This window comes from Priapulus caudatus, unplaced genomic scaffold, assembly GCF_000485595.1.
Source record: "Priapulus caudatus unplaced genomic scaffold, Priapulus_caudatus-5.0.1 Scaffold117, whole genome shotgun sequence".
In the NCBI taxonomy this organism is placed as follows: Eukaryota; Metazoa; Priapulida; class Priapulimorpha; order Priapulimorphida; family Priapulidae; genus Priapulus; species Priapulus caudatus.
In genome coordinates this window covers 370,456-386,051 of record NW_014577178.1, presented here as the reverse complement: position 1 = coordinate 386,051, position 15,596 = coordinate 370,456, and the positions used below count along the sequence as shown (strand labels likewise).

General features: G+C 40.1%; 1 protein-coding gene across 3 annotated transcripts; it reads right to left on the bottom strand.

The window, feature by feature from the left end:
- Nucleotides 1-350: 350 nt before the first annotated feature.
- LOC106805561 (sodium-dependent phosphate transport protein 2B-like) lies at nt 351-8,529 on the bottom strand. 3 transcript variants are annotated; one of them, XM_014807210.1, is made up of 8 exons: nt 8,426-8,529; nt 7,337-7,607; nt 4,971-5,102; nt 4,295-4,438; nt 3,123-3,314; nt 2,185-2,309; nt 1,838-2,006; nt 351-1,612 (listed from the first exon to the last, which is right to left on the bottom strand). In XM_014807210.1, the coding sequence occupies exons 2-8, from the start codon at nt 7,584-7,586 to the stop codon at nt 810-812; spliced, it is 1,815 nt and encodes a 604-aa protein (XP_014662696.1). In that variant the 5' UTR covers nt 7,587-7,607; nt 8,426-8,529; the 3' UTR covers nt 351-809. The 3 variants fall into 3 exon arrangements, with proteins under 3 accessions (XP_014662696.1, XP_014662695.1, XP_014662697.1); XM_014807209.1 differs by having other exon boundaries at nt 8,353-8,488; XM_014807211.1 differs by lacking the exon at nt 3,123-3,314 and having other exon boundaries at nt 8,353-8,488.
- Between the last annotated feature and the right edge of the window lie 7,067 nt (nt 8,530-15,596).

The window sequence follows — 15,596 nt, the reverse complement described above, 5'->3', positions numbered from 1 at the left end:
TATATATATATTGATAGACTCTTGATTTATTATTATATACTATAGGATTGTATATAGACCCTATACTATATATTAGATTAATATAATACACATATATTCTAATTATAGTCAACAGGAAGCATATGAGCATTATAGGTCGTAATTACCTATTATATATGTGTGTGTGTGTGTGTGTGTGTGTGTGTGTGTGTGTGCGTGCGTGCGTGCGTGCGTGCGTGCGTGCGTGCGTGTATACCAATCGGGTTTACTGAACAAATTCATTATTAGATGTCGACCGATATTCATGAATTATACCAAGACCGACGACAATGTCAACGAATTATCTGATTAATCAGCGATAATGCTGTCTTGTTTTGCTGAGGAGGTGCCAACTTATACCCCCCCCCCCCTGTACAGACTGTCAAATTTGATCCTACATCAAACAATTCCGGGCTAGGACCGGGCCATACTTAGTTAAACTTAGTTCGGACTAGTGCCTATTTAGCCCGAGATAGCGTACGTATACACACTAGGAACATTTATTACGGGCTTGGGCCGGACTAGTTTGGTGTAGGATTTAATTATTATTTTGTAAACTGTACGAGATATAATATAATACGAGACAGCCAGTCACAAAAAAGTGATGTAATTAGATATTGCTATCATCAGGAATAACATATATAATTATATGTTACACGCACTCATGCACGCTCGCACACTCGCTCACATGCACGCGCGCATGCACGCGCGCACGCATACGCACGCGCGCACACACGCACGCACGCGCACATGAGTATTCATCATCAACTAAGTAACGGTGTAAACATACGTCAATGATTTGCACACTTGCAATTTGCAAACAGCTTGGCTGGGGCATCAAGAGAGCGCAACCACCAAGGCAAGAATTGCCAATCTCTCAATACTAGTGGCAACCATGAGGGCTTCTTCGATTGTAAAATATTTACGATGATGACAAAGAGAATGAGTGCAAGTATTGGACATCCAACTCCGACTAGCACTTTCCAGCCTGCCAGTGAAAGAGCGAATATTGTACCAGGAAGAATTAAAAAGGTTAGAAACGTGTACACAACGGCAACCCACCGATGTTTGGCCGTATAGTTTCCAAGACACTTGGCCATCGCAATCGGAATTTGGCGCATGAAAGGTATGGGATAAAAAATGAGAATCCCGCTGATGTTGAAAAATAAATGCGCAAGCGCAACTTGTATGGTGTCAGCCAGCTTATCAGAGCTTGCGGTTAACGATGCTAAAAGTGCAGTCGTTGTTGTGCCAATGTTTGCTCCTAAGGTCAGCGCGTACATTCGCTCAATGGTTAGCACTCCAATGCCAACTAGCGGTGTGAGAGCCGAAGTAAAGACGGAACTGCTTTGAACCAAGACAGTGAAGCCGGCACCCACAAGCATGGCGATGTAACCAGTAAAATAGCTCATGCAACCCGGGAAGTCGGCGTTGATGAATTTCCTCAGCATACCGGCAACTTGTCCTCGAAAGATTGAGTTCAGCAGCTTGACGATGAAGATGAGACAAATACACAGAGAAACGAGTGACACTACTAAAAGGATAGCTCCAACGAGTGAGTCCGACCAGGAAACCAGCGCGAAGAGTGTGTGACCTTAAGAGAAAAGGAATAAAATTATGAAATTGTGATATCGCTACTATAACTAGTCTATTATGATTTTCGCGTTTTAAAAACATTTGACGGACAGGTTTTATCACAAAGCGGAAATATGACGACTTGCATAAATTATATTATGGCGATTATCATATGATTAAGTTGTAACAGTGAGAAATAGTCTCTGCAAAAGAAAGCATGAGCTATACGCCAAATATAACTTACACTTCTCCACTCCTACTTTCTCGATCTCTGTGACGTTGTATAGATGGGTTTCATTTTGGATCTCCCGTGTGATTTCCTTGTTGGCAAACTTACACCAGCGTTTGTTAAGAGAGGCACTGTCAGGTAAATCCTGTCCTTTCGCAATCGAATACATGATACTTTTGTCAATCTGCAAAACGAAAAAAATCTATTACTACAATGGTCGCCATCTTTATCTTTTACCACGTGAAGAGATAGTACACGGATATGAATACAAGCGCATTGCCACGTAACCAATGAGCTATCGGATCCACCACGCTGTAATTTATGCAGTACGCGTAGTGGATAATTATATATTAATTACTTGCTTTTACGACGAGACTCGTGAATGGCTTTGTAATAGTTTTGAGTAGCTCCTTATCGAAGTCTTCCCGAGTTGTGTTTCTGGCCGTCATTTCAGTTACGATGAGGCTTGTCACCCGGTAAAGATAATCTGAAAACAATTTGGTATTAATTCACTCGCCTCATAACTTCATTTCCATTACGCTGTGGTGCAATGTTATGACGTAAGCGCGAAAGGTTACTTTCAAAAACGTAATGTAACCTATTACGGTACTTTTATTCGTGCGTTTAATCAACATGAAACGCTCTCCGAACAAAACTGTAGGCCCTATCCGCGGTATGCCGCGTTACACTTTAAAACAGTGCTGAGTGCGTGTGCGTATGGTAATGCTTGAACGTGCGTCCCTATATATTATTAGAACCATCACTGCCACAACCAATTTTTAAACACGCTCAAAATATTATCAAAACACAATCAAATAAGAATAACTTTCAGCCAATCAGTACTTTTAAATCACATTGATGATTTTTATCGCATGGGATTAATGCGTATTATTTCTAAATTATAGACCAATAGGAAATGTTTCGAATATATCCGCTTAAACATTGGTCAATTTCTCATGTTTTGCACAAGTGGTAGAGCGTAAAAGCATGTGGTGGCGGTAGTACGGAATATTTAATGTAGGTATATGCGTACAGTGTATTTATATATCCCATCCTATAATTGGTGATTATTGCGATTTTGCGGTGTTGTAATTGAATCACGATTATAATGGCCAAGTTATGGTACTGATGGCATCCTATACTAAAGGTAAGTATAAAGGTAAGGTACTAAAAGTATAAAATACTATACGTTAGTATGTGCATGTGCGCCTGCATGGTTTGTTCGTGTCTGTGTGTATAGACGTGCTTACATGTGTACATGAACGAGTATGAGTATGAGTCACACTGCCGCCTAACGTACGTGAAAGCGCTTCGATTGGCAGCAGTACAATCACAGTCAGCCAGTTGAACATATCGTGTACGGTGGCGCCACCGAAAGCACGCCGGAATTCATTGCGATTGCCAGCCTGGGCCATGGCCACAATTGTGTTAGTTACGGATGTGCCAATGTTCGCTCCCATTATCAAGTAAATGGCCGGCTGCACATCTAGTACTAGAAACAAAAAAAATAGTTAGCCATAACTAAGTGAAGCAACGCAAGGCATAGCAATGTAATCAATTACCTATACCTTTCTCTATATTTGTTTGAAAACATGGAAAACCAATGAGCCATTATCGCATTTCAAAAAGTGAAGAAGAAGTAGAAGTTTTGAATACCAAATATCTGGCTTAGGTATGGCACTATTGAACTGCTATTTAAACTTCACAACGGTTGCCTCGTCACAACTTCCATGTGCACATGCAATTCCAAGCAAACAATAACACAGTGCTAACTTGGAATTTTAAGGGAAAGTCAATAACAGGTTTTCAAGGATAGATGCCAACCACGCGCATGTTACTAGCGCGGCTGGAACTCTATCGCCTGCATGGCTACGAGACACGGTTACCAACCATGTCTGGTCGAAATGCAAATTGACTTATTATGTAATGCCGATTAAACAATCGATATATCACGGAAGTATTCACACCAGCTTCTATATATTTATGTCTTAAACAGGCCTTCGTGTGAAAGAATCATTTTCTCAAATGTCCAAATCACAGTTTGGCATATTCAAGAACATGTATCCAATACGTCATAAAATTGAGCTTATTTTGTCTGAAAATCAATAAAATTGTTCAGCTTTCCATAAAATTTCTATGGCGAAAATCGAGCCAGTTCGATCAAACACTGCTGATCCAAAGCAATAAGACCGTTCGTTCCCAATAGACACATACTGAAAGCGCGCCATTATCTAATAATAAATTGTAAATCTTGTATTAGAAAGGGAAAAGTTCCACTACAGCAATACATTTGAATAATACCCGATATATTCCTATTCCCAGCGGGTCGATACAATTACAAAACTATAGGATCTATGAAAACAGGTACCTGGTGTAATATTAAACTGCATGGCGTAACTAATACATTGCCTAAATATAATAATCACACGCAATATACAGAACGACATGTGACGAGAAAGGTTTTAAGCTTACATCCTGACGCGACGACAGTGACGACGATAGACGTTGACGTTGACGAGCTCTGTACCAGTACCGTAATGAGTATACCGGCCATCACCCCTCCAACGGGGTTAGTGAGTACTTCGCTGTTACGAAAAGCTTGGCCTGCTGTTTTACCTGTAGAGGACAAAACGCATCCTGTTCTAAAGAATCCACAGGGCAGTTGATTTTAAAATTAACGTCATCTTGAAGATCATGTTAATTAAAAATAATGATAATAACGTAATTATAATTTTATTATTCGTTCGCCCGTTTTACCGGGATCCCTTTTATGAAACTGTTATTGACGAATTTTTGCACTGCTTAGAGAAAATACAAAAGATACAGTCGTTACTGTTTAATTCGTATCACCGCGACATGCATTTATAGGCCGCCTATATAACTAATAGCACTACATATCCGCTGGCAACGAGAATACTACAACGCTACATAAAACTACATATAACTAAATTTAACTGCCACTATAAGTTAACTACATAATATATATACACTGTTGGACGTGATACACAGCACTGCGCCGATCCTTTTCATACAGGTATGTACATACAGATAAAGCCAAGGTTGCTTGGTATGTTATTAGTTTCATTGTGTACATCGTCTTTCATGCGATTTAATCTATACAGACAAAACTAGCTAGAAGTTTAATTACCTCCAAGCAAACGGAACGCTGAGCTCATGAAATCCAAGGAACAGACGAATAGGTATAGCAGCATTAATAAAGCAATGGTCTTGCCGATCCAATCAACGAGCACCCGCTTCACCTTCCCACTGGACGTCAACTCTAAAAAGCGAAACGTAAAAATCAACATACGTACGTTAGACCATTTTGTTGAACTATGAAAATACGCGCTGTTCCGGTTTAGCTTTACACCAGCAATTCGTAAAATCAAGTCAATCATAGGCATGCAACGAATCGAACACACAATCATTTATATACAGCTACGCTTTTCATTTATTCATTTTCATTTGCCATTTGCTGTGTTTCCGTATCGTATTATACGATGTACCGCATTCTAACACTAATTGAAGGTCAGTTCCGAAAGTTATTTGTCTAAGTAGTATTGCTCTTGGCACATTATTAATTAAATTGAGCATCATTTAAACATTTAAGAAACGGTTAATTTACGGCATGAGAATTATAAATCTGTCGCAGTACGTGTTCGCGCACTGTACTACAGAGAGGGAGATTGGGTAGCATGCAAGTTGCAAGTTGCAAGTTGCGAGTAGTTGTTGTTAATTAATTGGGTTAAACCATGAATGAGAAAAACTTCTTATTACCAAATTTACGGTCAAGATACCGCAACGAAAGTAAAACCTACAGCAATATGGTTTATAAACTGACGAAAAAAAATGCCATTTGGGTCTTTGAAAGTCATGGATTAGGCCTACTGGATTAAAGGGGTGGACACACTAGGCGATTTTTCATGCGATCGAGCCGGCCGACCGAGCCGGCCGGCTCGATCGCATGAAAAATAACGTAGTGTGTCCAGTGAGTCGCGGTCGATTTTCAAGTCGGCCGGCCGAGTCGCCCGATTCAAACATGTTTGATAATTATTTGAGCCGGCCGGCTGCAATCGCCTAGTCTGCCCGGGTCTGCGATTGAGCCGGCCGATTGTACAATTCATCAGCCAATCAGCGTGCTGAAAATCCACAGAGTCGCCCGACTCAGTCGCGTAGTGTGTCCACAGAGTCGCCCGACTGAGCCGGCCGGCTCGATCGCCGGCGATTGAGCCGGCCGGCTCGATCGCATGAAAAATCGCGTAGTGTGTCCACAGCTTAAGACTCTTAATAACCAGGGCTGAACCTGTTGTTCAAAAGTGGATAATTCAGTCCTATTCACTGGATTAATTATGCCAAAAAAAACGTAAATAGTTAATAGGCACATGTATAAATTACGTTTATTTGAAGGAAGTAGAACCTGAAATCGACAATTCACACACATGCATACAGTGGGCCAGTTTTCACCACTTTGTCTGGTAACGCAAAAACAACCAATTAGCATGACAATTGACAAGAGCGTGACAATTTTGACAGCAAGTTTTTGTGTGTGGCGGTTGGGTGGAGTTACGTTTTTTCGGGCATAATTTTGAGTATATACCTACAATTGACAATAATTTTGAGCATAATAGTCCGTTTCTCGATTTTTCGAGCATAATGTAGCTAGCATAGCGACGGCACCGAGGCTTATTTGACTGACTCGCAACTTCCAACTCGCAGGTTACCAACGCTGACAGAAAGGGCCCATGTCATCAAGAAATAGAAGTCTAAAAGTTTGAGGTAAAACAAAATTCACTGTACACGGTACAAAAACAAGGCGTTTTCTCGCTGGAACCTCGCATCAACTTCTAGATGGTAGTGACGCCAGGAGAAAATACCTTATACGCTATTGTGCACATACACTAGAGTGCGCACGTTCGTACAGTGCACCGAATGACGTGCTAGAAACGTGAAAAGCCAGTTTATTCGAGAGTATGTGCAGCTTTAATGGGTCGTGGAGTATACTATAATAATTATGCTCAGAAGCGGATCTAGCTTTTAGGAGACGGGGGGAGGGGTGACATTTGAGTGAAGGCGTGCCAAAGGCAGGAGGTCCGGTTGGAATTTCCCTTCACATCTGGAAAATTCAGGCAGATATGTAGTCACAGGGTAAATACCCAGTTTCTATCAGCCTGCAGACTGACTTTTATTTATTTTGGCCCCATTTTACTAGTATCATAACATTAGTCAGTGGCTGAACGGGGGGGGGGGTTTGCAACCCCCAACCCCTTCCCCCTAGATCCGCCACTGATATTACACTACACAGTTGACTCGTAATGATGGTATTTATGAAACACGCGTCTGTCTGTGTAGCCTGTTCAAAACTTCACAACTGGAGTCTACTATGTGTTGTGCAGACATACTACGATACGATTAGACTACGATTGATATATGGTAGACTATATTCATAATGTAGTATTGTTGACTGTTTTCAGGCGAACATTAATTACGCTGATTACCACGGTGTGATTTACCTACCTGACCAAGGAGTAGACGTGTGTTTAAATTCAGGAAGAGCCCAAGGATCAATCGGCTCATTATCATCACGGTGTTCGGAAGCTACAGATAACTGTTTTGCTAACCCCTTAGCATCCAGCTCTAGGTGTCCTTCTTCTACATCTATGGCTCTGTCATTTTGATTGAAATCGTTGAGAAACGAGGGATTGTCAGCTCCTTCAGACAATGACCTCTTCCATGAAATTGGAGCAACGGGGTCTTTTCTTTCCATCGTGTTTCTTAAAGGTTAATGCTGAAAACATGGTAATTATGAAGTTAGACATATAACACAGTTTTAATACCGGCTTGTGCGACGTTATGTGCATACACGTGCTTAAAAGCGGCTGAGGTTTTATATCTGTTGTGACCTTGAAAACGTCATGGAAGGCTTTTTTCGAAATCAGGAAATCTGAGACATTGTTTTTTGTGAACTGCTTTGGATTTTGAAAACGTGCTTCATACATATCGTTAACGTAAAATTGTTAAATGGCAATTACTATCTATTTAGTTTACCATAACAAACGTTGTAAATGAATATACACAATATGCAGACGTTGTATATAATATGCACATATACGTGTATATATATATAGGCCTATATATATATATAAACATATAGGTTCACATTATTCATAATGTTGTGTATTGATAATTACTACAATACGTGGACTCATTGCAAAACGAATTCTCTATAATTCGGATTAAATGTTTAGTTATAGTTCATATATTGATTTCAAAATTAGGAATGATTCCATGTATTGCAATACGAACATTTTGCTGATATTTACATAATTATACCATGTAGAAAGTATCTAAAAATAACGAATTTCTTGCTATTATGGCTATATAATATTATCTAAGGCAAGCATATTGATCGTTGACGATAACTGGGAAATCAACAAGTACATGTTCTTAGTTGAAATTCAAATGTGGTATTATATATAATAATAACATTAGATTAATTAATAGACTATACATCCGTTGATTAATCAACTTACGCGGGTAGTGAAAGATCTTCTGTGTGTTCGACGAAGAACAGGGACTGCCAGATACAACACTTTAACCACGTACCTGCTTGCCTGCGATGGTGACAACGGAATTCGCGCGCGTAGGTATCTAGCTGGACGATCCGCCGAACGCTTTTGTGCTCCGCTCACCCGTGACCCGCACCAAGAAAAAACTTGTTTCGTGCCCAGAGACGCACGAGCACGTGTGTATTCTTATTGGTCATCAGCCCTAAACGCGCACGCGAAATATGTCACGTGCACCACGCATGTATGTGCGCACAGACAGCTCACAGGCAGACTCGTACGCGCGCGTATAACGCTCGTATAAACGATACTCGTGCTAGCAATACACGCGTGCGCATCCTGCCGTAAAACCAGAGAGACATGATACAAGATTGCGTGGCACAGCTTTGCTGTTGATCCTAAGCGCTGCGCGCGGATCGTTGCGGACATGACATATACCGTTGCGACACATGCATATGCATAGACTTTTGCATATGCCGTTACGGATACGCCAGCGGCTGTTCACGTGAAGCGCATACGTGAACCATCGACGCTACACGTGCCACATCGTTATGGGTGCGCATGAAATCACTGTTGATGTACATCGCGTTGCTATCACGTTGCATCACGTCCTAGTAAATTACGAATAATTAGCCTGTTTCCTCAGCGGTTATTTCTCATGCAGTCACTAACCTTGAATTTCAACGAGGTAATTAAGATACACATGGAATAAAACAAAGGATCTGTTAGTCTGGTCGTCGGCGAACGCAAGGTGATGATATGACTGAAACTACGCGACGATATTTTAAAATGAATGAAATTACGAACCGATGCAGTCTCAGAACTAATTTTCAAATTTTAAATACTGTATTGAATAAATGTGGAATACATAAAATCAATGGTAGACATGCTAATTAATCAAAATACTCCTTGTCCTATATGCATGCGTATACAATTTTTAAGTGTGACGTCACGGCACGTCACAGCAAAAATTTACAATTAATACAAATATTAAAACTAGTCGTCGTTCTAATCAAAGCATTGGTGGCAAAAACTACGGTAATCATTATAAATGCAATATATCCTATCAAGAATTAGTTTAGTCCTAACTTGTTGTTTAGCCTTTTTCTCGCCTCGTGGGTCTAGAGCAATAGAAAGGAGGACCCCATTTTGGAAAATATCAATGTCATATCGATGAGCACATGGCGCGTCATGGGCGGGTCGCCAGAAGACCAGATATCTCACGATCGCTCAAGCACAAATTCCTTTTAGGGAGGCGCATGTGATTCATCCTCATTTCATCCTCATTATCTGAACACAGATAATCGTGATTTAAGAAATATTTCCACTTATTTTGAAGGCATTAAAGATGTATTATCAGCGTAAAATATTATATTGTTATATTTTGATGTAAACATGGTTTCGTGAAATTTCAAACAAATGTAATTTTCCAGACCAATATTTCCAATGATCAACATGAAAACATGTCCTATATTTTGGCTTTTGTTATTCGTATGCATTACATTCATTGGAAAACTGATCTAAACCCCACTTGCATTTGAGGTGATTTAGATGAGTATATATTAGTCAGTATATGATAATTCGACATAATCAGTCTCATATATATCAATATATATGATATATAGATATATATCAAGATATATTATCTTGTCCTAGCAGCAATACTGCGAACAATGGGACGGGATTAATTATCTTTCTCCGGGATAAACTAGCTCCACGGTAGGATAAATTGACGCCTCTATTCCACGTTAATTACCCGGAGACCCAGTTATAAGCAAACCAAAAAGCAAGATCGAAGAAGAGCAGATCATTAAATGCAATCGAGGTTGAAAATTATGAGAGAGCAAAGAGGTAAGATAAGAATATGGGAAAGACAGTGGTAATTAAGGGGATAGAAAGATGAAAATGAAAAGGAGGATGAGGAGGATGAGAATGAGGTGGAGGAGGGGGGTGTGGGAGGAAGAAGAAGGAGAATGAGTGAATGTATGGATATGGAGACAGGAAGGAATTCAGCTTGCCATACAAAGTTTTAGAAGGTTTTCAAAATTGTGCAAGTATGTTGACTTTGAATTGACATTGTTACGGCCTTATAAGGTCGTTCAGATCAATACATCGTCGCTTAATTAACATGCATAAGTGACGAGAATGAGTAAAACAAAAAATGATATGATATTAAATATTTAAAAAATGTTGTTGACAGATGCTGTAAATCACAATTAATATTTTTATATCGAGATTAAAATCACTCATATATATCTAAGGATTAAAATAAACTAGGTTGTCACCTCTCGGACTCGAAAATAGTATATTTGACATATTGTGCAGATGTATGTTAGAGGCCCATTAGATCGGCTAGATGGACGTGGGATAGGTTTCACCTATTGTGCAGACTATAGCTCGGCTACAAATTGTACGCGACAAAGCACGTTATATGTCGATTGTATGAGATAGTATTATACCATGATCACTTTTCAAACTGTACGAAATCAGGTTTCCGAATAGCACTTTGCCGTTATGTCTCATGTTCATGTTTTTTTACAGACGCTCCCTGATATACTTGGCACTAATTCGACCGATTAATAAAATATATATCTCCGAAAATAACGATAAAAGTACAGGTACAACGCCAACATATAAGGTATCAAAATACATTGAAGTATATATTGCTTGGTAGTATAATTATAATATAATCTAGAATGTCTTGATCAAGAGTTCCGTACTTAATACTGATAGGGTGATATGTCTCCCTGGGTACTGCGGGACCGTACTCTGGGTACGGTCCGGTGTACCCTGGTATAACTGTCTGGTATACCGGACCGTACTCCGCCTACTCCCAACCGTACCCTGTTCCGAGAGGTAAAGCATAACCGAGTCAGTGGTATCAAGAGCGAAGACAGGGATTTTTTGCGAGATCGATTAAGGATGAATTATGAATTATGAAATAATTATGAAATAATTATGAAATAATGATGAATGATGAATTAAGGATTGAAGATGAGCGTCAGCAGGGTCAGGGGCAGCAGCAAGAAGGCCGTCGTGTTTGGGTGGCCAAGGAGACTTTGTTTTGCTCGGGCCTGCGGCAGTGTGGCGGATTTGGCTCGTGCAAGGAAGGAAGGCATACGCATACAACGCATCAAGAGTCCATAATCGAACAATTTTATATCCATAATTTTATATATTTTTATAATTTTTATATTCATAATTTTATATTATGGACTCTTAACGCATACTGTGATACAACTACGCATAAAGCTTCGCGGTAGGGAAAATGCACTATGTGTACTGGAAACAAGGTAGGCTAGTGCGCTAAAGCGGCACGCTTACTGCTAACAGTCTGTCGAGGGGTTCAAAATAGGGTACGGTTGGGAGTAGGCGGGGTACGCCCAATCAGCCGTACTTAACAGCCCGTTGAAGAAATCGCTCTTGCCATATGCTCCCAGTCTCATTTTGATCGGTTATTGATAAGTCAGATCCACGCGTCATATCTGAAACCATAAAAAACGCGGAAGTCACTACGCGTAAGGATAATGTAAATCGGTCGCGCGTTTCTTATACGTGTAATGGCTTTGGCCGCTTCTGTGCTCGTAGGTACGCAGGTCACAGAGTCTAGATAGAGACTCATTGTTTCACAATTCACACTTCGTCCTTGATTAATCAAGTAGCAGCAATTAGTTGACAAATGGCAGACCTGCTTCTATGAGAAACGGTGGGCGATTGCTAATCTATTATGGCTGCAATGTTATTGTAAACTATCAGCGGGAGGGGTAACTTGGGTTGTTGTTTAGATAATGGTTAAATGAGCAAGAGTGGCCTAGTGGTTGGACGACGCTCCCAGGTGTAAAGGGTGACAGTAACCAGTAGACAGTGAGTTGACAACATGGATTCAGGATAATATTAGCCTCATACACGTATGTACATCATTCAACAAACACCTCGAAACGCATCACGTGGTGGATGCGTACACAGCTCAACTGCTCTCACTTTTCTACACACGTGGAAGGTTGAGAGAGTGGAGCTAGAAGCAGGGTTGGTCGGCAATGACGCAAGATCAGAAGGTGCGGGGGTGAAGGAAGTAGGATGGGGAGGTCGATAGCTTAGGTTGATGAGGTAACAAGAGAAGGGCGGTATTAATAGAAGAAAGAATAGGATGAGGGAAAGTGTTGCCGATGGACTGGTCAGGGATATAGGCAAAAGTAATTATACGCTGTATTGTTTTTTTATCCTTTAGGGCGCGAAAAAATTAATAATCATTAATTTAATAATATTTTAATCATTTTCAATTTTGTGAAATGTTCGGTTGGGTGGTCGTATGCACCGCCAGTATAAACAGGTATTTTTGCCGCCAAATTGGCAGTAGTGTGTCGCACCGTAGCGCGTACTTGTTCCATAGCTTTGGTTCCATCCCCACAAAACGGAGATATATTGCGTACTACACAAAACACGATAGCAATTAATAAGTGACAACGAAGTTTAAACACATGAACTGCTATCTTTGCAATTCGCAGCCAAAACTAACGTAGTGCACATACAGTTTGCGTATCCGAGATCTTCGCCAATCTATAATGAAAGGCACTCGTAGATGGCGCCAAAATTATACGAGGGCCGTTTTTGATGTTGAATATATAGTATTAGTCAGTCGCCTTAGCTCATGATCGTTACAGAGGCTGACAAACAGCATCCACACTTGGCAAAGTTTGTAGCACCTAATGGCAGTACTAGAAATTATTAGAGGGGGTGCCCAATGTAAGATATTCCTTAACAGAAGTGACATTACAGATGATTAAATGTTCGAACCGCCAGCCCGCCTGTATGGCGCATGTATACAGCTGTTAATCCCCCAACCCCCGCGCGCATACGCTATTGCGAAATGTATATATGTAATATCCGAAATATGCTTGAATTCTTCGGCTTGTTACGACACGTAACGTTTATTTGATGCTTAAAAGGGGCACACGCAGTAGCATTCTGCAAATTGTTTACCAGATGTAACACTACTACGTCCCTGAAGAGGCCTTCCTTTGAATTTCTTTTGCGAAAAACCACTTTGCACCAGAGTGCACTGATTGCCATTATGCACGCAAAGGTAGATGCCTCCCCGGTTTTGGTGTCGAATGTGACCATTGCGTCAAGTGGCCGTAACCATGGTGACCAGTTTTCTCGAAAACAATCTAGCCAAAAGTTTTGCGAGTAAGATTGAACTTGATCTGTAGTCAGTTAGCATGAATAATTGTATTATATATCGCTTATGCGCCGAAACTCTTTAAGTATATTTAATCATTTCTGTTCGATTGCTTACAGTTATACCTTACACCTATGAGCCCTATACTGTTGTACAACAACAGTGACTAATACATTCTGAAATACAAGTTATGACGTTGTTACGGATGTTTTTTGGGCACTCTGGAACGCATTTGCCACAAGTATTGCATTAAGGTCACATCATGCATGCACGTACTATAGTAGAGCCTGCCTAAAAGCCACATTTAATTTAACAAAGGCTGCACAATAAAAAACGAATGATACTGACTTATGCGTTAATTTCATATTACATCTTTCGATTATCATAGCAACAATTGAAGTTATAGCAACAATTTATAATAAACAATGCCGAATCTGTAGTCTTCGATTTCTGCTTATTAATTACCACTATAATGAATAACAACTTTGTCTTTTTACAACGAATCACAGGTTAGCTGTCAAACCGAACAAGATAGGACATAGATTAAAAACATGCGGAGATTGATTTCCTGGATATGATCAGTGCGTGTGTAATAACTTTTCGAATAAATATGTTATTGTAACCGCGTTGTGATGTTAGGATTAAATTTGCACTTATGAAATAAGACATATATATATATACTTACTCTAGAATCTTTTAAAGTTTTTTTTTCCCAGTGGACGTTGTTGTTGTACTGTGAAAAGACAGAAGAAGATTGAAATCCAGAGTAATTTTTCGTTTCCTGTTGAGTATCAAATAAAATTACGACGTAGAATAATGTTTTAACTATACCGGTATGTATTAAATTCCAGCAATGCGTACATTATGACGAGTCCTTAAATACTTGTTTTCGTTTCAGGAATGCGACTAGCCAAATCCACTTCACTTTCTAAGGTTTAGCATCCATTTAATATAAATGGATGTGAAAGTAGCCTACTTGATCAGCAATGTTAAACTTACAATTATGGATCCAAACCTGTTTTTAGTACTTCCGAAATTCGTTTTTGTGTGAATTTTATTCTAGCAATACTATAGCTATATATCTGTATACCGAAACAGTTTTACATACGATTCGACAAGAACTATTATTCCTTTTGGTAACAATATTAATTTCAGGTTTATTATACATTATACCGCCAAATTATCATTGTATTAATTCTCCCCTCGCCGAAATCATGTAGAAGTATTTGATCGTTTGCAGTCAATATGGTGTCATCTTCAACTTGCAAGTAAAAAATCCTCTCACATTACATTGTTAAATCGCCAATTCGAAGAAGGTAGAAATAATAAATATTTATTACTTTCTTTTACCCGCCAGATTGGCGGTGGCAGTTGCCAAACGAATTATCGTAGTCATGTAATTTTTCGTAGCGCACATGCATGAATATGAAATAGTATTAGCCCACCTAAATACACGAGCTTCGGTTGAGTCAGCGTGTAAATTAAAATCTGCTGTTAATCATATAAATTCTAGCACAAATATGTAACGCCTTCCGTTTCAGACAAAGCTAGACACATTTACCTGGCTCAGAAATAATCTAGATCATGTTTCCTTACCACTAGTATGTACTCTACAAAATTCTTAACGCACGTACAATACGGCCGTTACCACTGGCGCGCGCGCGCGTGTTGTGTGTGTGTGTGTGATGTGTGCTGCGCGCGCGCGTGCGTGCGTGCGTGCGTGCGCTGCGTGCTTGCGTGCGTGCGTGCGGTGCTGTCAGTGCGTGCGTGCGTGTAGTGTGTGTGTGTGTGTGTGTGTGTGAGGGTGTGTGTTGTGGTGTGTGTGTGTTGTGTATTTATACTGCTATGCGATAACTTCCATCGCGAAAGCAGCTGGCTTTACTGAAAGTGTCCTAGCCACTTGCGTAGACGAGCATGGCGCTTAAAATCACGTTAAAGACTACAGCGGGACATTCAGCAGTCCTCAGCAATCTTGCGGAGTATATATGTGAATATCGACCGATGTGCAAATGTACCGATAACTTTAGTTCAT